This window comes from Odontesthes bonariensis, chromosome 12 (genome assembly GCF_027942865.1).
Source record: "Odontesthes bonariensis isolate fOdoBon6 chromosome 12, fOdoBon6.hap1, whole genome shotgun sequence".
Lineage (NCBI taxonomy): Eukaryota > Metazoa > Chordata > Actinopteri > Atheriniformes > Atherinopsidae > Odontesthes > Odontesthes bonariensis.
This window is the reverse complement of record NC_134517.1, coordinates 36,150,593-36,173,862: the sequence shown is the minus strand read 5'-3', so window position 1 is coordinate 36,173,862 and position 23,270 is coordinate 36,150,593. Positions and strand designations below refer to the sequence as shown.

At 43.8% G+C, this 23,270-nt stretch overlaps 2 protein-coding genes and 1 long non-coding RNA gene across 5 annotated transcripts in view; 1 reads left to right on the top strand and 2 right to left on the bottom strand.

Annotated features, from left to right (window-relative positions):
- Positions 1–1,475: 1,475 nt before the first annotated feature.
- On the bottom strand, positions 1,476–4,183 carry rpp25l (ribonuclease P/MRP 25 subunit-like). The gene is made up of 2 exons (XM_075478821.1): positions 4,117–4,183; positions 1,476–2,419 (listed from the first exon to the last, which is right to left on the bottom strand). Exon 2 carries the CDS (start codon positions 2,417–2,419, stop codon positions 1,748–1,750), a length of 672 nt encoding a protein of 223 aa, XP_075334936.1. The 5' UTR covers positions 4,117–4,183; the 3' UTR covers positions 1,476–1,747.
- A 9,858-nt stretch (positions 4,184–14,041) lies between these two features.
- Positions 14,042–17,667, top strand: LOC142396989 (uncharacterized). Its single transcript, XR_012772569.1, has 2 exons — positions 14,042–14,072; positions 16,350–17,667. It is a non-coding gene; the product is annotated as an uncharacterized LOC142396989 (long non-coding RNA).
- Positions 16,751–23,270, bottom strand: part of fer1l6 (fer-1 like family member 6) — a 47,928-nt gene continuing 41,408 nt past the window's right edge. For all 3 annotated transcript variants that reach the window (XM_075480310.1, XM_075480312.1, XM_075480311.1), the window contains exons 39-45: positions 21,469–21,557; positions 21,279–21,377; positions 19,464–19,584; positions 19,244–19,364; positions 19,016–19,173; positions 18,829–18,929; positions 16,751–18,137 (exon numbers count right to left, since the gene is read on the bottom strand). In XM_075480310.1, the coding sequence (XP_075336425.1) occupies positions 17,954–18,137; positions 18,829–18,929; positions 19,016–19,173; positions 19,244–19,364; positions 19,464–19,584; positions 21,279–21,377; positions 21,469–21,557 (873 nt within the window). In that variant the 3' untranslated portion in view covers positions 16,751–17,953. The remainder of the gene's footprint in view (positions 18,138–18,828; positions 18,930–19,015; positions 19,174–19,243; positions 19,365–19,463; positions 19,585–21,278; positions 21,378–21,468; positions 21,558–23,270) is intronic.

Genomic DNA, 23,270 nt, shown 5'->3' with positions numbered 1-23,270 from the left:
GACAAAAAATCAAAATTACAGTAACCCGGATTTTTTTAAGTAAGCGACGCACCTCCACATTATCAGTGCTAGTGTACAGTAATTAATAAATTATAAACAGCATAGTTTGTGCCTGTATAACATTGCCCATAGGAAACCGTTTCATGGCTGAATATCTCAAGAGAGCAGCCAGACGCCTCTCGAATATCTTGGGAACAGCTCCAAATGACCAACAACAAGCAGGGTGTAGAACATCATGTTATAATGTGAAATCAAGGGCCCAATGTCAAAAAAACGGTCTTATCCTTTAAAGGGACACTGTGTAATATATTAAATCATTTATGAGCTCAAATCAACATATTCATTCATAAGTTAGTCCTCATTGGTGTAAAATTATCTCTGTCAACAATCTCACTTATCCTCCTGAGTGAAGAATAACTTGTCTGTATCTACATAGAACGGGTAAGCTCTATGGAGGCTGCCATGTCCTTCCGCTCTATGAAAAATGACGAAGTGCCGAGAGGGACATAAAGCACTTCGAATCGCGTTTTCCCCAACGCCAGGCCTGCAAGCGGAAATGACGTCATTTTGACGTCACGTTTGCACGCAGGTAAAAACAGAGCCAGTCTACGCCATTACACATTCTCTGGTATAAACCAGCCTGAACAGCCTGCACTTTTGTTCGCAATGGAAAACCGTAGTTCTGCCACGCCACAGGAGAAGGGATCCTCATCGCCAAAAAAGCGAAAAAGAGAATCTTGACACATACCGCCTGCCGTAGTTCAACAAGTTGCAACGCACATTTGAAAACGCGAGGCGCTAGAGAGCAAATTCATTCGACTTTGCAAAATAAAATTGCACCACTAGATGGGGGAAGAAATTACACAGTGTTCCTTTAAGAACGGCTTCCTGACAGCCACCCTTCCATGGAGCCCATTTCTGATGAGGCTTGGGCCAACAGCAGATGGATCAGCTGAAGGTCCAGATGCATCTCTCAGCTCCTGTGTCAGGTCTTTGCTGGATGTTTTCCTCTTTCTTAAGGACATCACTTTCAGATCCTGTTCATCTGCTGGAGATAGTTCTTTAGGCCTGACACTTCTTCTTCTGTCCTCCACTTGTCCAGTTTCCTCAAATGTTTTAAGGACACACTGCACACCATGGTTTAACTTTAAAACACCAGTAAAAACATCACAGACTGATGAATGTAATAAACTTTGGCTTTTTCAGAGAAACTTCAACACGATTTAAGTCAAATAAAGGAATTCTCTTTATTTATTTAACTTAAGATGTGCAGCACTCAGCTGACTCCTGGAGATAAAATGCTGCATCGAGGACAGAAGTTAACAGTTTGCTCCCCACCTTTCAAACCCGATGCAACACGTGCACTTTTCACACCACGTCCCCCTCCGTGCACATATCGTGGTTTTTAGAAGATGTTGATGAAAACGAGGGCAAAGCTCGGGGAGGATCTTTGTATCGGCCTCAGAGACGTAAAGTGAAACAGAAACTTTTATTTCCCATCCTGATGCTGCTGGCTGAGAAACATTTTCCTACACAACAGTCAGCTTTCATACATCAGCTAACATGGAAACAGTCAGTGAGACCCAGCTGAGGCGGGGCTCAGGCTGTAAACCTTTAAAGTCACGTAATTACCCGGGTTTAAACAAAAACAGCCGAGTCAGTCTCCCTCAGCAGCGGGTTTCCAGTCTGTTCACACTGAAATGAACTGGAACCAGTTTAAAGGGTGCACTCGTTTCACTCATCCTCGTCAGCTCTGTCCTTTCGCCGGGTCTCTGGGGCGCCCACTCTGCCGGCCGGGCGCCTTCCCTCTGCCTCCTCCTCCTCCGCCGCCTCCTCCGCCTCCTCCTCCTCTCTTCCTCCTGTGCCCGGGTCTCGGGCCGCCCAGGCCTCCGCCCTCCTCCCTGCCGGCGGCCTGCGCCCACAGGGTGTCGTAGCGCCCGGGCGCCTGGTATCCCGGCTGGCTGCCGTCCAGCGGCTCCCTGGAGAGGAGGATCCAGACGGCGGGCAGCTTCCTGCTCACGGTCAGGCTGTCCAGGCCGGCGGCGGGCTCCAGCGGCTCCCACACCTCCACCACGGTGCTGTACAGCAGCCGGGTCAGCTGGTGGAGCCCCTTCAGGCGCCGCTTCACGATCTCGGCACACGTGATGGCCTTGGAAACGCCTTTACCGCTCGCAGTGAAGACCATCTGCCTGCAGAGCGGCCGGCCCGGCGCTTCCCGCTGCCCCTCCGCGTCTCCTTCCTCCTCCTCGGCTCCCCGGGCTTTGGCCTCTTTGGCCTCCATGCGGCTCAGGGCGAAGCGCAGCAGGTTGCGGATCTTGCTTCCATCTTTGACGCGGACCTCGGGCGTGTCAGCGGAGAGGCCGGTGAACGGACACGGCGGCGGCTGCTCCACGGTCCGAGCTTTACTGTAGTTCTCCATCTGCGAACACACAGGGACAAGCAGCATTTATCTAAAGAGCAGATTTAATGCTTTTTGACCAAAAATACCAACATTTGATGTTTTAAGGCGAGACACGGCCGGCAAAAACAGGGATTTTTCATGCAGTGGTCAATTTTTAGATTTTGGGCCATTGTACTCCTTCAATATGTGTCATTTCAAAACATAAATTAAAATGTTTATTTCATCACATTTTGTTTAATCGCGGCAGTACGTTTCGCCCAAATTTATCAAAATGAATTCCCCTATTTAAATCTTTAAATGCCGTTTTCTCAAAATCAGTTTTTTGTAATTTCCCTTTATCAATATCTCAGCCTATGGAGCACCTACTAACACCAAACTTTCCAGTTATACACTTAGCAGTATTCTGAAGATATTTACAGAAGGACTTGTTGATAAATCATTCCTGGCCTGATTTATGAACATTATAATAAAATAATATGGCAAAAATTGATGTTTTTTAGGCTATGGGCAGTATATTTTGATTTCCTAGGAAATGAAAGCAGATATCCTGAAATCCCTCTGAAATTTACTTTTCATTTTGTGTGTAAACAAAATGAAAAAGGAATTTTGCACCTGGCTTTATCACATGTTCAGATCTATCTAACGGAAATATATGCAAATGTGTGCATATTTAATGAGATAATGCCTAATTTGCAAAATTAAACATACAAATATCTAAAACTTGTAATACATTTTTTTTTCATACTTGTATAAGTAATCAACTGAGGAAGTTTCATTGTGTCTCAAACCAAGACTCTGGAGAGAACATCTCATAACATTCCAGGTAAAAATAGTAAAATAATTAAATCTTTTATTTTAATTCAGAAGTCGGGTTGAAGTACATTTCTTCTGTGCTTTACAGCTCAAAGTGTGATTAACTAGTTTTCTTCCCATCTTTCTCCACCTGTTGATTACAAGATTCCCACATCTGCCACCAGAGGGCGCCAAATCAATGAATCAGAAATTTTCAAACTGCAGAGGAGTTCCTCTCAGCTCCCCCATTTGCACCACCTTCATTTTATTTATCTAATCTGAGCCTCCTCCTCCGTCTTCCTGTGTGGGATTCAAAGAAATATTCTGAAGGACGTCTCAGTTCCCTAAAAGTCACCTGGAGGCTGCAGGAGGAGCTGTGAGGAGGATGCTGGGGTGGTTTTAACACACTATCAACTAGAAAAAATTTTTTTTTTTAAATAAACCAGAAAAAACAGCCTACAAGCAGCTTCTTACACAGAAACATCAGCAAGTTACGTTCAACATAATTAGGACGTAACTGCTGCACAGAAAACAAAAGCAATGTGGATATTTTAACTTGGTGACGTCACACACACCAAACCCCGAACAAAAAACACACAATTCTGTCCAAATAAGCCACACCGTTGAGCTCCGCCAGGTACTGACGTTTCACAGCAAGACTCGGTGTCTTCTGAAATATTCGGCGAAGAGAATATGTAGTTTGTCCCGGAAATTATCCTAAAAATATTGACATTTAAACTTCAGGTTTGACACTTTTGTGTCACATCGTCTATGCCGTTATCATCAGCATCTCAAGCTGGAGACTCGATGGTGTAGAACCGAGCTAAGTTCTCCGAAACGAGAGTTAAAGCACAAAGTCGTTATAAATCACAGGATTACTATGATAACATATTAACTAATACATGAAAAGTGTTTTGTTGTACCTTTTTTTCGGCTACTGAACTCTCCACATGTTTACGTCAACTGTTCCACTTGACGTTGCCGTGCAGCAATTGGAACTGTCATAAACTCACGTGCACTTCTGAAGTCCTTTTTGCCGTTAATTGGAAGTCCGCCAGCCTGCCAGCAGTTTCACAATTAATTAAACACAAATGGGGGAAAAGATTAGACTTCTAAGATTTGAAAAAAAGAGTTTTAAAAAGTAGGTTTTTATTAATTATTCTGATTTTTATTTTTTTTTTTTACTGTGTCGTTATTCCGCCAAACCGATAGGGGGCGAGTCTGAAACGCATAGAAACCAGTGTAACAGCGGAGAAGCCCTCAGCTTGGAGATTTGTGTTTAATTTCTTAAAGACTACAGGACTTTTTGAAAGGATTTAGTTTATTTTTTTATTTAGTGAATTGTTTATTTATTTGTCTATTTATTTTCTTTTTATTTATTTATTTTTTATTTGATTTTGTCACTCCTTCGTCGACGCTCCACACCCGCAGTTACATAATTGTACCGTTGGTGGCGGTAATGCAACATTACGGATGCTAACCGCCAATAAATTACAAGAAGAAGAAGAACAAATGACAGTTTTTTTTACCTTGACCTCGGAAACATTTCACTTGTGACGCTACAATGACCCAAAGCCTGAAATGCCTTTAGCAATATTTTAGAAAAGGAGGCAGCTAGCGGTCTGATATATTATCAAACAAATAGTTTGATATTTGTGACGGAGTATTTTACGCCTTTAGGGTAAAACTGCCGTTAGAGCTTTGTTTTAACTTCCTGTTACGAGATTCTCTCAGCCAAGGCGGACGCTAGCTAGCTAGCTAACGGCTAGCGTAAACGGTGAGTAAAGTGTTTACATCGTCTGTAGTTTGCCTTTAACGTGCTTCTGTCGTCAGCTGCAGTGATGAGCAGAGGCAGAAATAAGCTCCCAATAGGCTGAGTTAGTTTTTAAGCCATCCTCTGCTCAGCTGGCGTTAGTGTTGGAATAACACCAGGATGTCACCGTATAGTTGAGTTTGTTTACTGACTCCAGGGTTTGGTTGAGGTGCTAAGCTGCATGAGTGATAGATGACAGTAACCTGAGCATTAAAGTAACAGTAAACTTTGTTATAATTCGCTTTGTTCTTCTACATTTTGTATGTTTCTGAATAATCTATGTTCCTATTTTGTACTTGTCCCCTCTGCTCATACTATGCAATGTATGTCCTTGAATGGTCCGAGACTCTAAGATGGCATAACTGGGTCAGATGAAGCTTCTCTATCTTGTCAGATAGGTCTGTTACATTAGATACACGCCTGAAACAACACTCACACACACACACACACACACACACACACACACACACACACACACGAGGACTGGTTGTGTCACTAATAACTGGCCAATTATACTCGGTCACATGTAAGTACAACCTCTGTGAGATAAATGTGAAGAAAATGAATTTGTCCAGCGCTGCCATACTTTACCCGTGACCAATCAAATTAAATCAAATTTATTTATATAGCACATTTCATGCACAAAACAATTCAAAGTGCTTTACATAAAATAAAAGCATTGCAGCAGGGAGTGTAAGAAGCATTAAAAATACATAAAAGAACATAAAGAGAAACAAATAATTTAATTTAAATGAATTTAAAAACCAGCAACAGTCCAGATAAGTTCAAAGATATCGTGCAGATTTCATGCATAGACACATGAGAACAGAAATGTTTTTAACCTGGATTTAAAAATGTCTCCATTTGGTGAAAGTTTAATCTCCACTGGCAGTTTGTTCCACTTGTTTGCAGCATAACAGCTAAATGCTGCTTCTCCATGTTTAGTCTGGACTCTGGACTGGACCAGCTGACCTGAGTCCTTGGATCTAAGAGCTCTGCCAACGATAAATACTTTATTTGCTTTAAGATTTCTCCCGTTTGTTCTTGGGCTTCCAATGAAAGAATCGGGCTAACAGTTTAATAAAGCAACAAAAGGCGTGTTAAAGATTGGACAGCGACACTAAGCTTTCAGAAGCTGATTGGATGATTCCAGCCTCCAACAGATCTGCCCGTTGAACGGTTTTATTTAGTCTTTGTAAGAAAAAGTGCCGCTCTCTCTCGGGGCTTATGTTTTAAAACGGGAGAGCAGACTCTGAAAGATGAAGTCAGTAAAATAAGTAACATTGGTCACATGAAGGTTACGATAAAAATTGAAGAACACGGTACTCTGAAAGTCCTGATCCAGAAAAACATTAATATAAACGCAGAATATGAGGCAGGCTGCTTGGAAGGACACGGGAAAGAAACGAGGCTGGATCAGGAGGAGTTTTCAACAGTTTGATGCAAAGGCAAGTTTAGTTTCATCAAATTCTGTGAGATAACCAGCAGACCCTCAGGTCTTAAATATCTTCTCCAGCTTCAACATGCCACTAAAAGTAATATCTGCTTGATTTTTCCAGGAGGATTATGGAGCTTCTAACTCTCTGGATGAGTTTACTGAACTGTTGTTGTTTCTGTAGGTCTGTGTGAACGACCGTCTCCAGCTTATCGGACCAGAGGTTTCATGTAATGGATGTCAGCATTGCTGTGTCGCTGATTCGGGGCCAGATGGGCACCGTGGTGGAGCGGGCGGTGAACGTAGCGGTGGAGACGGTGTTGGCCGAGATGCTCAAAGTGGTCGGAGTGAAGTTTGAGGAGCTGAAAGCTCAGCTGGTGATGATGAAGAGGGAGGTGGTGGCGCTGCAAAGGGAGAAGACCCTGAAAGAGAAGGAGAACGACAACGTCCGAGCAAAGCTGCGCTACACCGAGCTGAAGCTCAAGTACTACAGACAGGGGGTGGAGGAGGAGCTGCAGCAGAGGGCCTCCACCTCCACTCTGGTGCGCATCCACCCGCCGGGCCTCAGCAGGATGCAGAGAGGCGAGGCCGGCGCCCCCCCCGCCGAGCCCTCCCTGTCTGCTCAGAGGGCCGCCGGGGGAGTGCTGATGAGCAGCAATGAAGGTAAGGAGCGGTGAGCTGTCTAACGCCTGCTCTCCTCTTCATCAACTCACACTGCGTCCTGTGTTTGTAGTCCCAGAATGCACCTCTTCAAAGAGCCCGAGCAGGCGAGCGGTCAGAGTGCGCTGTCCTTCAGACGTGGCCGGCTCCTCCTCAGACCTGCTGCTGCCCGTCACGCTCGCTGTCAACGCACCAGCAGATCCTGTGGACAGCAGCCCGTGTACAGGTGTGTGTGCACGTGTGTGTGTGCATGTGTGTGCGCACTGTGACAGCCGTAAAATACACGACATGGTCACCTGTCAAAACCTCCAGGTACACTCACCTGTACACAACCTTCCTTCACAGATTCAATTCAGTTTTATTTATAAAGCGCAAAATTACAACAATGTCGTCCGAAGGCATTTTAACGATGTCAGCCAAACTGGCAGCTGGTTCCTCAGAGAGGAGCCTGATAACTGAAGGCTCTGCCTCCCAAACTGGCAGCTGGTTCCACAGAGAGGGGCCTGATAACTGAAGGCTCTGCCTCCCAAACTGGCAGCTGGTCCCACAGAGAGGGGCCTGATAACTGAAGGATCTGCCTCCCAAACTGGCAGCTGGTTCCACAGAGAGGGGCCTGATAACTGAAGGCTCTGCCTCCCAAACTGGCAGCTGGTGCCACAGAGAGGAGCCTGATAACTGAAGGCTCTGCCTCCCAAACTGGCAGCTGGTCCCACAGAGAGGGGCCTGATAACTGAAGGCTCTGCCTCCCAAACTGGCAGCTGGTTCCACAGAGAGGGGCCTGATAACTGAAGGCTCTGCCTCCCAAACTGGCAGCTGGTCCCACAGAGAGGGGCCTGATAACTGAAGGCTCTGCCTCCCAAACTGGCAGCTGGTTCCACAGAGAGGGGCCTGATAACTGAAGGCTCTGCCTCCCAAACTGGCAGCTGGTTCCACAGAGAGGGGCCTGATAACTGAAGGCTCTGCCTCCCAAACTGGCAGCTGGTTCCACAGAGAGGGGCCTGATAACTGAAGGCTCTACCTCCCAAACTGGCAGCTGGTTCCACAGAGAGGGGCCTGATAACTGAAGGCTCTTCTCAGGGTTTGTTTCTGGGGGTTGTGACATGTGTCTGAATATTTTCCTGCTGTCTCGCTGCGTTTTTAATGGTCTGAACTTTCATTTTTGTCCTGTAATCTCCACCGTAGCTAAACAGCAACCTTTCTGCAGTCTTGTTTTGTCCGACGCAGCGTGACGCAGCTCAGAGGAGAGATGTCGATCAGCAGGACGGGTGCAAGTGGAGCGTCAGCATGCGGGCGCCGGCGGTCGGCGTGGACGCTGCTGTGGCCCCGCCCCATTTTCAGCCCCTGGGTGTGGATGCAGGGCAGCGCTCGGTGTCCGTCTCACTGTCCCCACATGTCTCCCCCCAGGCTGACAGCTCCATGCTGCCCTCTTCAGCTTTAGAGGTGACGACACATGGATTTAGTAGCCAAACACCGGTCAGCCATAACATTATGACCACCCACATGTGATTATAGTGATTGTGTGTCCTGTGAGCAGAGACGCAGCAGGGGGTAAGAAGATGTTCAGAAATGATGTTGCTGATATGGGATGTCATACAGCTTCATGTCAAAAGAGGCGAACTGTCCCTTTAATCTGCATGACCAGCTAAATTTACACGTTACAGTGACTGTTAATAAATAGTAGTAAAGCCCTTCTTCACTCATCTGTTGCACATTATGGATCCAACTCCTGCGAGCGCCTCAGCTCCACATCAACGTGTGCTCAAGTCAAACTTCGTGGAATCAGCTGAGTGACGAGCGAAGTGGAGCGGGCTAAAGAACATGCACACCACAAAGAACTACTCAGGCTAAATACAACTGAATGGATTCAAACAAGATGACATGGGCTGTGTTCGAAACCACATACCACATACTCATCGATCAGACAGTATGCAGAGCATTTACCCACAATGCATTTCGCTCCTGCCCGAGCCGAAATCAGCCGGCCTGAAGCTGATTTCCCTTAAGCTATAAACTCTGTAAACTTTAGCAACATTTGAAACATTTTCAGGTGAGAAAGTAGTCGTTTAGATCCCCAACGTGTTGAAAACCTGACAAAATACCGGCTATTTACAATTTTGTTCCCACGAATTCGGCGCTACTAAAGCTAGCCGCAGTGAGCAACGCACTTCCTGTTATTTTCACAAAATAAAATACCCGTTGCCTTTTATCATAGGGAAAGCCATTACCATACAATTGGTGCTTTTGTTTTGAAAACAGGAAGTGAACCTACCCTCGTTGTAGCTAGCTTGAAACTGCCGATTTGGCAGGAAATGACGATCTGCGACGTCACGTTACGTTGCATCTTGGGTAGTTTGAGTATGAGTAGTAACCTCATGATGCATACCCAACATTTCAGAGAATCTAGTATGCATCCGGGAACTTCTCGCATACTCAAACTCGCATACTAACTCAAAAAGTTAGTAGGAGTAGTAGGAGAAGTATGCTGTTTGGAACAGCCATTATTTAAGTTGCACACAAATGGTTCAACAAAAGCAATTGGATGTAATTTCTTTTTACGAGTAAACTAAAACCAGACATTGTTGGTCTCAGATGGGACTTTGGCAGCTTCAGCAGTAACTTTAAACACATCCTGTCGGTCTGCAGGTGAAGCAGGAGGTCCAGTCCCGGCATCAGGAGGAGGAGGAGGAGTTGATCTGCATCAAAGAGGAGCCGGAGGAGGAGCAGGAGGTGACGGCCACCCTGGTGCTGGACTGCCAGGTGCAGCAGGGCCGTCCTCCTGAGTCAGAGGTGAGGTCGGAATACACACTCAGTGGGGTCACATGGCCCTGAAAGGATCAGATTATTGGTTAAAATACAGTCAGACTGAGTTATTAAGGGTAATTCTCCTTGGATATATGGCGGTGAATGAATGGGATCAGAGGCACAAAGCGTGTCATACCCCGGTATGATAGGTGGCGCTGTACCCATTCCAGCTGTTGCTAATAGAGCCACTTCCTGTTGACCTCTTCACCACCAACAACAACAACAAACTCAGGCATTGGAGAAAGATGGAGAACGCAGAGCCAGATGAAGCTACGTCCCTCTACATTTGCTCTGTGATGAGCTGCTTGTTGCACAAACTCGATGCCCAACGGAGCATTCTCCATCGCGTTGTTTGTTTCTTTCTGACGGCGACAACAACAGGAATATCGTCTCCTTTGACTTCCGGGAAAACATCTGGAGCATGCGCAGAACTTAAAGTCTGATTCACCACGTGCTTCAGCGTCTACAAGCAGGTTTAGAGTGACTTTCAACCCAGTTATCTCGGGGTCTGAATCCCTCCGATCCAATTCTTAGTCAGATTAAGGTGTCTACATGCACTTAATAACTCAGTCTGATTGTAATTTAGCCAATAATCCGATCCTTTCAGTGCCATGTGACCCCACTGAATGAGCGTAAAGTGTTATTTTGTTTAACAAAAATCAGTTTTGAGCTCAGTTCAGATTTCTTTACTGTCGTTACTTTTATCCACACGAGTGACCCATCAACAGGATTTTAGCAAACCTTTTAATACTCGGTCCACTGAACAGTTTAAATTTAAACTTTTCATCCCACCTATGAAACATGGTGGTTGTATCATCTGTCTGGAGTAAACTTAGAAAGAAATGCATCAAAGACGAAGTCATTCTGCCAAAGAAAAGGCTCATATTCATTGATCACTCACAGATATGTACATTTGGGTCATTGTTCCCCAATTTAATCAATTCAATCATTTATTGACCGTGTAGAATATTTGTCTTATTTGTTCTACTCTGAATGAAAATTTTCAAATGTGATGTTTTAGATCATATTGATGTATAGAGATAGAAAACTGAAGGATGTGATATAAGTTTTCTTGCAACAATCATCAGTCAAACAGGGAAAGATGTGCCAGTGCTTATTTGTGCAGCTGCTGGAGAGAAAGTTGTTCTGGAAAAGTGATGCACAACTACTCTGAGCCTCCCAAACTGAGGAGAATAAATGTTTTTTACCCGTTCCTCCAGGCTCAAAGGTCGGTGACGGAGAGGTTGAGACCTCCAGCGAGTCAGATGAACCCAAATTCAGCTTTCAGCTCAGCGGGACCGAGCAGCTGTGAGTAGATCTGTGTGAAGGTGGGGCATGAAAATGACTCTTTGGTGGGAAAATAAACAGCTAAAGGCTAAAGAAAGTACACCTCCTTTCAGTTCAGTTCAGTGCAGAACCAATGTAGCCCTTGGGTTTCTGACCTCGGGGTGACCTTTAACCTTTAACATATATATATATATATATATATATATATATATATATATATATATATATATATATATAAGTATTTAAGTCGTTAAAACCTTTGAACTTTATATTTAACGTGACTATAAATTTCAGTCTTCATAAGCTGTGTCAGCTGACATCTTCTGCCCCGTTGATTGAACACAAAGTCTCTGTAAAATCTTTGGTTTTACTTAAAATTTTCTCACATTATTTCCCATCATGCTCCTGGTGGAAATTCTTAACAACAATGGAGTCGACCGATGAGCAGCTTTGAGCCACAGCTGCATGTTTAAACGTGGACACATGTCGAGTAATGATGGTCTTGGATCATGGAGGAAATGGCCAGTTTTATTAAAAGAATTCTCTGCGTATGTTTCTCAGATGCACCGCCTCAGTTTGCTGCCTCCCTGGTCTCCAGCGCAGCCTTGCCACCCGGCGTTGCGCCCCACCAGGTGGTGCGGACCTGGCCCAAAGACCTCAGCCTCTATGAGGAATTCAAGCTGCGCAGGAACGAGCTGCGGCGGCGAAACCTGAACAGGCGCAGGGAGCTGGAGAAAGCGCTGCCTCAGCCGCTGCTGGCAGACCTGGTGAGTCTCTGTTAACAGACCTGGTGAGTCTCTGTTAACAGACCCGGTGAGTCTCTGTTAACGTGCTGAGAACACGAGGTAATAACGACGGGTTCTGATCAGGATGTTGTGTTGAAGGTGCGCGAACGCCGAGAGAAGACCAGACTGAGGGTGGCCAGGTGGAGGGCGAGGAGGAAACTCCAGGCCTGTCTGAACCAAGCTCAGGTCGGTGACCGGTTTACTCTGTTGCTTAAAGGGATAGTTCGTCTTTTTAGACATGAAGCTGTACGACATCCCATACCAGCAAAATCATTTATTAAATTTGACTTGCCCCCTGCTGCGTCCTGTGAGCAGAGTTTTGGCGTTGACGAAGGTAGTCCGGCTATGGCGTGTTTCCACTATGCAGTCCGGTACGGGTCGGGTCGGAACGGTTCTCTTATTTCAGTGTTTCCACTACCACCAAAGCGTACCGGTCCCATGGAACCCGTTACCATGGAACCCGTTACCATGGAACCCATGGTTACCATGTCTGTAACCCTTCTGCTTGGGGTACCGAGCCCACAGGACCGGTTCCAGGCTCTGCTCTCCGGTGTTGGTGAGGAGGCTGTGCAGCGGCAGCTGAAAAGTTTTCCAGCTGACCGCCGCAGAAATGTCAGAGAGCGGTTTCAACCGGACCGCGAGCCGGTGTGGCATTAAGCTGAAGAAGCTGGGAGGTGGTTCCACATTATGGATGTCATTTGTTATTTGCCGTTTACGCTTCGGCTCCGCCCACCCCTGAGGGTCCCCTTTGTACAGTGGGAACGCAAGCTGACCCCACAGAGACCCGACCCGTACCGGACTGCATAGTGGAAACGAGGCTCTAGTTGGCTGGGGTTTAAAAATAAAGCGTTTTGCTTCTCAAAACAATATGCGTTCAACAGAGTAATACATTTGCATCACAAAATGGTTCTCCAGGAAAAAGTCAGACCTCACAATCTCTTGGCCCTATTTTCTCTCCCTTCGTATCACTGCCTGCTGTGCAAACCGTGCAGACCGAAGCCAAAATGGACTCTGCTCGTAGTTTCTTACACTCATATCGGTTTAATCAAACCGTTTCAGTCATTCTGAATAACTTGCTCAGTGGCTCAGCCAACCTGTGGTGTACCACAGGGCTCAGTCCTTGGCCCTCTTCTGTTCTCTGTTGACCTTTTTTACGCTGAAGACACTGAGCTCTACATGCTGATAAAACTCATAGATCCCAACAGCTTTGCTCATCTAACGGTGGCTAATACTTAACACTAACCTCAGTCTGGATGCTGAAGTCAAACATGTTGTTCAGTCTCGTTTTTCCAGCTTCAGAAATTCTAAAATAATCGGGTCATTTCTCCAGCTGATTGAAAACGCTGCAGCGACTCGTGACTGTAACAACAGGGCGTGAACACATCACCCCTGTTCATACTGGAACCTTTACATGGACACGAACTCATCTTAGAGCTACTGAGCTGGTTTGTTCACTACGATCCTGCTAAGTGTTCCCAGGTCAGTTTGTTACAAAGGGAGATCAGGATTTTCAGTCAGGTACACCAACTTAATTCAAATCCCTTATTAAACTTTCCTTTTTTGAGAAGCCTTTGATACATTTGTCACACATTTTGTATTATTAAAGGCGTTAAATAGATACCAGATGTTTTTGTGAACATCTGTCTAACTCATTCTGTCCCTTCCTCGGAGAGAAAAGTGCTTTTTTATTCTTATTCTCACTCTTTTACAGCCACCTGTCTGTGGGAAACTGATGTTTTCAGGTTTGACATGTTTGCCTCTCTGTGACGTTAATAAGGTCTCATTTTTGTGTCCATCCTTCACCAACAGCAGCCGGTTTCGCTTCACTTCTTTAATTTTTGTCTCATTATCTCAGAGCTGTAGGTCGTTTCTGAATGAGAAACGCTGTTTATTAACAGATTCTTCCCATGTAATACTTCACAGAAGGACCAATGTGTTCATTCAGCTCAGCTTTATTCATGCTGCAGCAGAGTTGATGGTAACATCATTTCTGTCTTGTTCTCTTCCAGACTCACGGAGGCGCTGCAGGGCTTTCTACAGCTGGTTTCCCAGCCAGCAGTCAGCAGCAGCAGCAGCAGCAGCTCAGAGCACCTTGTGGTAAGATGAGATCTCTTTAAAGTGTTTTGTTTCCAGCTCAAAGCTCAGTAAGACGATGAGAGGATGTTTGCTGAACATCAGCATGGCCGTTTAACTGAGTTACTGCAGGTGGAAATATTCCCCACATGGAACAAAGAGGCCGATATGTCATCATTTTTTACTTTGTTCATCATCAGCTTTCAGCATTAAGTAATATTATAACCAGGGCTGGGCAACGATTAAAATGTTTAATCTAATTAATCACATGATTTCCCTGATTAATCACGATTAATCACATTTGTACGCAGAATCCAAAAATGAATCCAAAAGTAGTGTATAGCTTTTAGCATTTAGCTTTATTTTAAATGTGCTGCCATATGAATGAAAGTGCCATAACATTTGTTGTGCAAACACACTTTTAACATCAGCATCTTTCTGTAGTTTTTATGTAGAAGCCTCGCTCCACTGTCTGTTTCCTTGAATGACTTGCTGCTATCAGTTGTGTGTTTTGCCTTTAAGTGATATTTTAGACTGGAACTACTACGCTGAGAAGACAATTCAACTTGGCAGTGTTTACAGATGACTTTGGTTCTGTCGACTCCGCCGTCTGGAAGAACTTTAACATGAAAATGGCCGAGTAAAAGTTCCGCACCCTTCTCAAGTTTGGTGGATCCGCCGATTACTTTCTTTTCCTGTTCCACAGCAGACAGCAGCAGACTTTTACAAAATAAAAGCCTGTGAGCAGCAACAGACTTTTACAGAATAAAAGCCTGTGAGCAGCAGACTTTTACAAAATAAAAGCCTGTGAGCAACAGATTTTTAAAAAATAAAAGCCTGTGAGCAACAGATTTTTAAAATAATAAAATAAATAATAAAACAGGGGGGGTCCGTGGTGTAGTGGGCTGAGCAGGCGCCCCATGTACAGAGGCTATAGTCCTCGCTGCAGCTGGCCCCGGTTCGAGTCCCACATCGGACGACCCTGTGCTGCATGTTGTTCCCCCTCTCTCGGCCCCCTGCTTCCTGACTCTCTGAACTTTCCATTAAAGGCACAAAAGCCCCAAAAATAATTTAAGAAAAACCAAAAAAACAGCGTAAATGCGCAATAAAGTATTTATCAGCGTTAAATAATCAACGAGTTAACTCGCCCAGCCCTACTTATATCTCTATTTACTTTATGTATAGTTTGCACCTGTGAAACAAAACGATGAGTCAAATTTTTGATGAATATTTTTTGAACGTCTGTGGTTTCACGACTGCAAATTCTCGTTAAGTGTCGTCGTTTTTTTCCAAAGAATTTAAGGAAGTTTTAGGTCATGACTGTAGCAGGAAGGAATGTTTTGGATGATTCCATCATGCTCCTTTGGTTTCATCGAGCCAGAAGTGACCGTATTTGGACACAAAGCTAAAGGTGGAGCGTTAATGTGAAACCTGATTGTGCACAAAAATGTGTCTTTGAGGCCAAATGCTTCTTTAATGAAGGAATTAATCATTTAAATTTTTTTAAGGGGGGGTTCATCGGAGCCGAGTGCTTATTAGTGGAATTGTACTCGATGTCATTTCTTAAATTTTCAATATTCAGTCATAAATATCCTCCTTGAAATGTGATGAAGAATATTGATGGTCTGGGACAGTGAGTGCTGATGTTCAATCATTCAGATTTAGATGGATGTCATCACTTAACCCAGTGATGGGCAACTGGCGGGCCGGGGGCCGCACACGGCCCTCGTCCTCACTCAGTACGGCCCGCAAATAGATCAATAATAATTTAATAATTTTTAAAAAAAAAAAGGAGGGTGCGCCATACGCAAACAATAGCGGGGCCCGGGCCGCTTTTCGCAACAGCGAATAGGAAAGTCAAGAGCCACTAGCAGTGGCAACAAGAGAAAACTTGACCGAGAAAATCGCATTTTTCAGCCAAAATGGGAAGAAGAGTACCTCTTCAGTTTTGTTCTTTGTTATGAAGGAGTTCAAATTCCTTTTTGCACTTTTTTTTAAGCAAATGTTTTGTCTTTGTGGCTTATTAAGGACGTGTTAAAATGCATTTATAGGCAGAAAATAGTTGGTGCAATAAACATACAGATATAAATTCATATAAACGTGTTCTTATTGAGAATCATTTGTAGCGTCTTTCATATCCAATTATTCGAAGTGCGTGGTCATGTGGCCCTCCAATGATAGTGCTGAAAAAATGTTGGCCCTCTGTATCATGGAAGTTACTCCTCCCTGATTTAATCACAGAAGTGAAATCTTCTTGTGGAAAGTTGTGATGCTAACCATCGTTTGCCTCTTTTGTTTCAGCTTCCAGCAGCGAGCAGAGGGACGCCTCAGCAGCTCCTCGCTCCATCAGCTCCGTCAGCTTCCTCAGCAACATGTCGGCAAACAGCATCTCTGCCATCCTGCCCCTCATGCCCTCCTCATCGTCCCCCCTCATCCTGCAGGGCCCCCACATGGCTCCACATGAGCACACCGTCACGTCCTCTTCGTCCTCCTATCCCCAGGTCAGCCCACCCCAGCAGAGCATCTCGCTGACAGACGCAGAGTTATTACAGTGAACAGAAACATTCCACCTTCATCAGGTCAGACTTTCAAGCACCTTATCCCCTCACACATGTGCTGACAGGAGGAAAACATCCAGCCCCACATCTGCACCATTTTTACCTTCAAACAACCCGTTTCAGACACAATAAAAAGACTAAAACTCATTTGTATGGAACGTACTGTAATAATCCTGAATGCAGCTGACAGTAAAGTTGTTATAATTCAGTACAGGTTCAATATTGATGTCTATTTTCTTTGTTGGTGTGCATGTAGCTTATTTTAATATGGACATATGCGCACTTTGTTGTGGAGTTACAATACATACAGCAGAAATCTGACTTTCTCATGAATTCCAACAATCTGCTCAGTTATAATAAAAGTAGCTAAAATAAGGACTGCGTTGAATTTTTATTCTGACAACTCTTTACAAGATGGTTTATTGGAAATGTTCTTTTGTTCTTTGGGTTAATATTGAAATACAGTTTGTGCGTTTGGAATCAACATTTACCGTTGGCAGGATTCACATGTGGGCGGGGCTGAGATTTGGAATCTGGTTTGACCCGTGACCGTCAGAAGATTTAATTGGCTGGCGCCTGGCCCTTTGTTTGGAGAGTCACACAGTTCTCAAACCTCCACAGCAAACAAAGCAACAGATTCAGAATGAGCCATTTAAAGTGAACACATCTGTGTGAATCCTGCCTGGATTTAACTTTCACTTTACATGAGTTACAATGCAAATGGGACAGAAATGTAAATTCAACTGTTTCATCAATCTAGTGTTGACATACTTTAAATATCTATCGAAACAAATGTGTGTCTAACCCGTCAGTTTGTTTCGACACAAGGCTGGTGATGTTTTCCACAGGGTGGCTGCGGGTCCTTAAAAAGTTGTAAATCAATTTTCCTGAAAATAAGACCTTATTAAATTGCATGGGTCTTAAATATTTGTGTAATTTTTCTTTTTGCTCTAAAGGAACAGTATTTTTTTTTTATATATATTTACTTGATTTTATAAGCATTTGTTCACGGGACTTAAATGTTCTGAAAATATTGTAATAAATTGAATTTAGGACAGTGATGACATTTTTGTGATCTTTTCGCATGACACACATTTAGCCGATGTTCTTAAACTCAACCGTCATTTTACCGTTTTACTGTCAGCGTGTTTACTTGGTATTTCCATCGTACGTTTGGTCTTAAATTTCATTTAGAAGTGGTATTAAAAGGTCTTAAATTTAACTTGTTTATACCTGTATACACCCTGTTTCCATTAAAAGAGAAAACATGAAGGTACAAATAGAGTTAAACTTTATAACTTTGCTAACATGTGAGACACAGGGAGAGTTAAGAACTGTTGGTTGTTATTATTTTCCGTTGACAATCTTCTGAGAGAGGGCTCCTGGCAGAGTGTAGAAGAACAAGGCGAGGAAGAGTACGGTGATGAGCAGGAGCAGTGCGATGATGATGTACTTCTTATAGCTTCGCCAAATCAAGTGGAAGAAACACTTGAAAGGATTCACAAACCACGAGAAGGACGTGTCCGGACGGCTGGAGGTGGAGAAGGGCAGAGAGGTGACATATTTACAATTCCAACTATTTATTTATTCTCCTTCACATGTCGGAAGTCAGTTCTGTACAGTATTACTATATATATATATATGTGTTATATGTGTATTTTTTTATACAACTTATCAGCTGTATGTGCTCATTAGGTATTGTGTTTTGATGTACTTGTGTATGTATGCACTTAGATTTGAAATCATGTGTGTGTATGTATATATATGTAGCTACGTATGTGTTAATCTATGTATTTACATACATATACAAATATATGAACATAGATGTACGTACATATATGTATGTATGTATATGTATATGTATATATATATATATATATATATACACATACACATATATGTTTTTATTTGTATGATTATACATATATGCACGTATGTACTATTTATGCATGGATCATTTTTTTATTCTCATACATTTGTATGTATGTTTGTATGAATGTTTTTCCATACATTTCTCTGCATGTTTGCGCATTTTTTTTCATACATTTGTATGTATTTTTGTATATTTACAAATGTATGAAAAAACACTCATACAAACATACATACGATAGTATTTATATATATTTTTATATATATATATAGATATATATATATATATATATAGATATATATACACACACACACACTTACATACAAGTTATTCTCTGTGTGTTTGATCTTACTTTGGTTTCGGCAGTGGATCTGGCTCCTTCCGCGCCCGGCCAACAGGATTCTTTTCAGCTTCTTCGGCTGTGATAAGATGGAACTCTGCTTCCACTTTCCCCTGAAGATTTAACAACGAGTGAGTGATGATCTGTATCTGACTTTGTGTGGTGGTCTCTGCAGCATGCTGCGTTTGTGTGTGCGTACCGTCAGCTCTCCGGACTTGCTAAAAGGCCACCAGCCTCGCGCTCTCTTCTGCTGGAAGATGGAGATTCTCTCGTTCACGTCTACCAACATGTCCGCCTTACAGGACTTGGCTGTTTTGGCTCCATGAGGGAATCCATGAAGGTCCAACTCTAGCGTGCCTGCAGACGGAGACCAACACATATATACAGACACACAGATGCATGTGGTGGAGCAGTGATAAACACCCACCTAGGAAGTCGTCCGAGGAGAGCGTCTCGAAGTCCCAGACCTGCAGGATAAGGATAGCAGGAAGTTTCTGTTCCGTTTTATCCAGAGAGAGAATGCTCTCCCGTTTCCTCACCACGATGACCTGTAAGAGGGAAATGTCCTGGCTGCATCACAGTCTTTCTGGAGCTCCTTGGAGTAAAGATCATGTTTCTTGCAGCATTGTTCACCAGCTTTATTTTACCTTCTCAGCCGGCAGGTAGCTGATGGGGTACACAAAGCGCCAGTTGAAGTTTCCTTCTCCGGTCAGAGAGTTGTAGTGCACGTCGGTCTCCTGGCGGTCATCTTCCAGCCCTTTGAGCCAACTTCAGAGAAGCAGAGAACAGCAGCAGTGATTTTTATTTAAGGCGGCCCTGAAGCCTGATATTACAGGTAGAGAGGCTTCCTGAAGCCAAACTGGCAGCTGGTTCCTCAGAGAGGGGCCTGATAACTGAAGGCTCTGCCTCCCAAACTGGCAGCTGGTTCCACAGAGAGGGGACTGATAACTGAAGGCTCTGCCTCCCAAACTGGCAGCTGGTTCCACAGAGAGGGGCCTGATAACAGAAGGCTCTTCCTCCCAAACTGGCAGCTGGTTCCACAGAGAGGGCCCTGATAACTGAAGGCTCTGCCTCCCAAACTGGCAGCTGGTTCCACAGAGAGGGGCCTGATAACTGAAGGCTCTGCCTCTCAAACTGGCAGCTGGTTCCACAGAGAGGGGCCTGATAACTGAAGGCTCTGCCTCCCAAACTGGCAGCTGGTTCCACAGAGAGAGGCCTGATAACTGAAGGCTCTGCCTCCCAAACTGGCAGCTGGTTCCACAGAGAGAGGCCTGATAACTGAAGGCTCTGCCTCTCAAACTGGCAGCTGGTTCCACAGAGAGAGGCCTGATAACAGAAGGCTCTGCCTCTCAAACTGGCAGCTGGTTCCACAGAGAGGGGCCTGATAACTGAAGGCTCTGCCTCCCAAACTGGCAGCTGGTTCCACAGAGAGAGGCCTGATAACTGAAGGCTCTGCCTCTCAAACTGGCAGCTGGTTCCACAGAGAGAGGCCTGATAACAGAAGGCTCTGCCTCTCAAACTGGCAGCTGGTTCCACAGAGAGGGGCCTGATAACTGAAGGCTCTGCCTCCCAAACTGGCAGCTGGTTCCACAGAGAGGGGCCTGATAACTGAAGGCTCTGCCTCCCAAACTGGCAGCTGGTTTCCACAGAGAGGGGCCTGATAACTGAAGGCTCTGCCTCCCAAACTGGCAGCTGGTTCCACAGAGAGGGGCCTGATAACTGAAGGCTCTGCCTGAAAGTGAAACTACTACAGACTGTAATTATGCCCTCTGATGTGTGGATGGATCAGTGAGTAAGACGGAATCACTCAAAGATGACATATTCTGTGCGTCTCCATGTTTTTGGGTCAGTCGTAGTATCATGATGTTGTAATTCTAAAAGTTTAAAAGCTAATTATCATTCATCATGTTTGAACCTAACCAGCACACCACCCTATATGCCGACTGAAAACAACGCAGCCGCTCTGCACTATACCGCTGCTGATATATGGTATATATGGTATGTATTAGGGCTGGGCGATATATCGATATATTTTTAAATAAGATATGGAATTAGACCATATCGCATATATCGATATTGTTCAAATATCGGAAACAGGTAATCTCAAGCTGATGTTTAAAAAACGTTTTTCTTAAACTGAGCCCTTTATTATGTTATCTCTTTATATATAAATGCTGTCCATTTTATTTTATAGGCCAATTTTATTTAAGATATTTTTTTTATTTAAATGTGCACCTTTGTTTGTTATAGAGTGTTTATGTTTACATTTTATAGTGAGTTTTCAATAAATCTACTCGTATTTGGCTTTGACTTTGACTGAGCATTTCATTTCACAGCTCTCACTTTGCGGAAAAAATATCGGGAGATATATCGTATATCGATATTCAACCTAAATATATCGGGATATGACTTTTGGTCCATATCGCCCAGCCCTAGTATGTATATATATATGGTATGATTACCCCTTCACGTAGATATCACTGGACTGTTGACCCGTCAGGAAGTTGCTGTCCTCCAGAATCACATCCTCCGTGTTCCAGATGATGATACGCAGCTCGTACCTGAACACACGTTTGGTCGTCAGTTGCCTCTTGTCAAATAAACAGAATATAAAACGTGACGCTCGGCCGGGCATTAGGAGAAAGTTTTCACCCTTTTGGTTTTCGAGGCGAAATGTCCACTGAGGGTCCTGGATGTGGCAAATCCACAGGGAACATGTCAACCCACATCTGGACCTGGCCCTTCAAAGACAGACGCACATTCTGTTATCAAAGAACGTTGCATTTCCTCACATTGACTTCCTGCAGCCAAACTCTTAACCTGAAAATATGACTTTACTAGGGCTGGTTAACCATTAACATGTTTAATCTGATTAATCACATGATTTCCCTGATTAATCACGATTAATCGCATTTGTACGCAGAATCCAAAAATGAATCCAAAAGTAGCGTATAGCCTTTAGCATTTAGCTTTATTTTAAATGTGCTGCCATATGAATGAAAGTGCCATAACATTTGTTGTGCAAACACACTTTTAACATCAGCATCTTTCTGTAGTTTTTATGTAGAAGCCTCGCTCCACTGTCTGTTTCCTTGAATGACTTGCTGCTATCAGTTGTGTGTTTTGCCTTTAAGTGATATTTTAGACTGGAACTACTACGCTGAGAAGACAATTCAACTTGGCAGTGTTTACAGATGACTTTGGTTCTGTCGACTCCGCCGTCTGGAAGAACTTTAACATGAAAATGGCCGAGTAAAAGTTCCGTACCCTTCTCCATGTTTGGTGGATCCGCCGATTACTTTCTTTTCCTGTTCCACAGCAGACAGCAGCAGACTTTCACAAAATAAAAGCCTGTGAGCAGCAGACTTTCACAAAATAAAAGCCTGTGAGCAACAGACTTTTACAAAATAAAAGCCTGTGAGCAACAGACTTTCACAAAATAAAAGCCTGTGAGCAACAGACTTTTACAAAATAAAAGCCTGTGAGCAACAGACTTTCACAAAATAAAAGCATGTGAGCAACAGACTTTCACAAAATAAAAGTCTGTGAGCAACAGACTTTTACAAAATAAAAGCCTGTGAGCAACAGACTTTCACAAAATAAAAACCTGTGAGCAACAGACTTTTACAGAATAAAAGCCTGAGAGCAACAGACTTTCACAAAATAAAAGCCTGTGAGCAACAGACTTTTACAAAATAAAAGCATGTGAGCAACAGACTTTTACAAAATAAAAGCCTGTGAGCAACAGACTTTCACAAAATAAAAACCTGTGAGCAACAGACTTTTACAAAATAAAAGCATGTGAGCAACAGACTTTCACAAAATAAAAGTCTGTGAGCAACAGACTTTTACAAAATAAAAGCCTGTGAGCAACAGACTTTCACAAAATAAAAACCTGTGAGCAACAGACTTTTACAGAATAAAAGCCTGAGAGCAACAGACTTTTACAAAATAAAAGCCTGTGAGCGACAGACTTTTACAAAATAAATAATAAAACAGGGGCGGTCCAAGGCGTAGTGGGTTGAGTAGGCGCCCCATGTACAGAGGCTATAGTCCTCGCTGCAGCTGGCAGTCCCGCATCGGACGGCCTTGTGCTGCATGTCGTTCCCCCTCTCTCTGCCCCCTGCTTTCTGTCTCTCTGAACTTTCCATTAAAGGCACAAAAGGCCCCAAAAAATGTATTTAAAAAAAAAAAAAGTTTTTTTTAAATGAATAAATAAAACCTGCGTTAATGCACGATGAAATATTTAACGAGAGAACGCGATAATAATGAGTTAACTCGCCCAGCCCTAGACTTTACCTTTACTGGGAATGATTTGCACTGTGGGGGCTTTTATGTCTCCATAACCCGACTGTGTAAACAGACGGGCCCTAAACACGACCAGCATGTGTACTAAGAGTGTAGCTGCCTTATATCCCAGATGCATCCATTCATCCAACAGTAATAATGTTTAA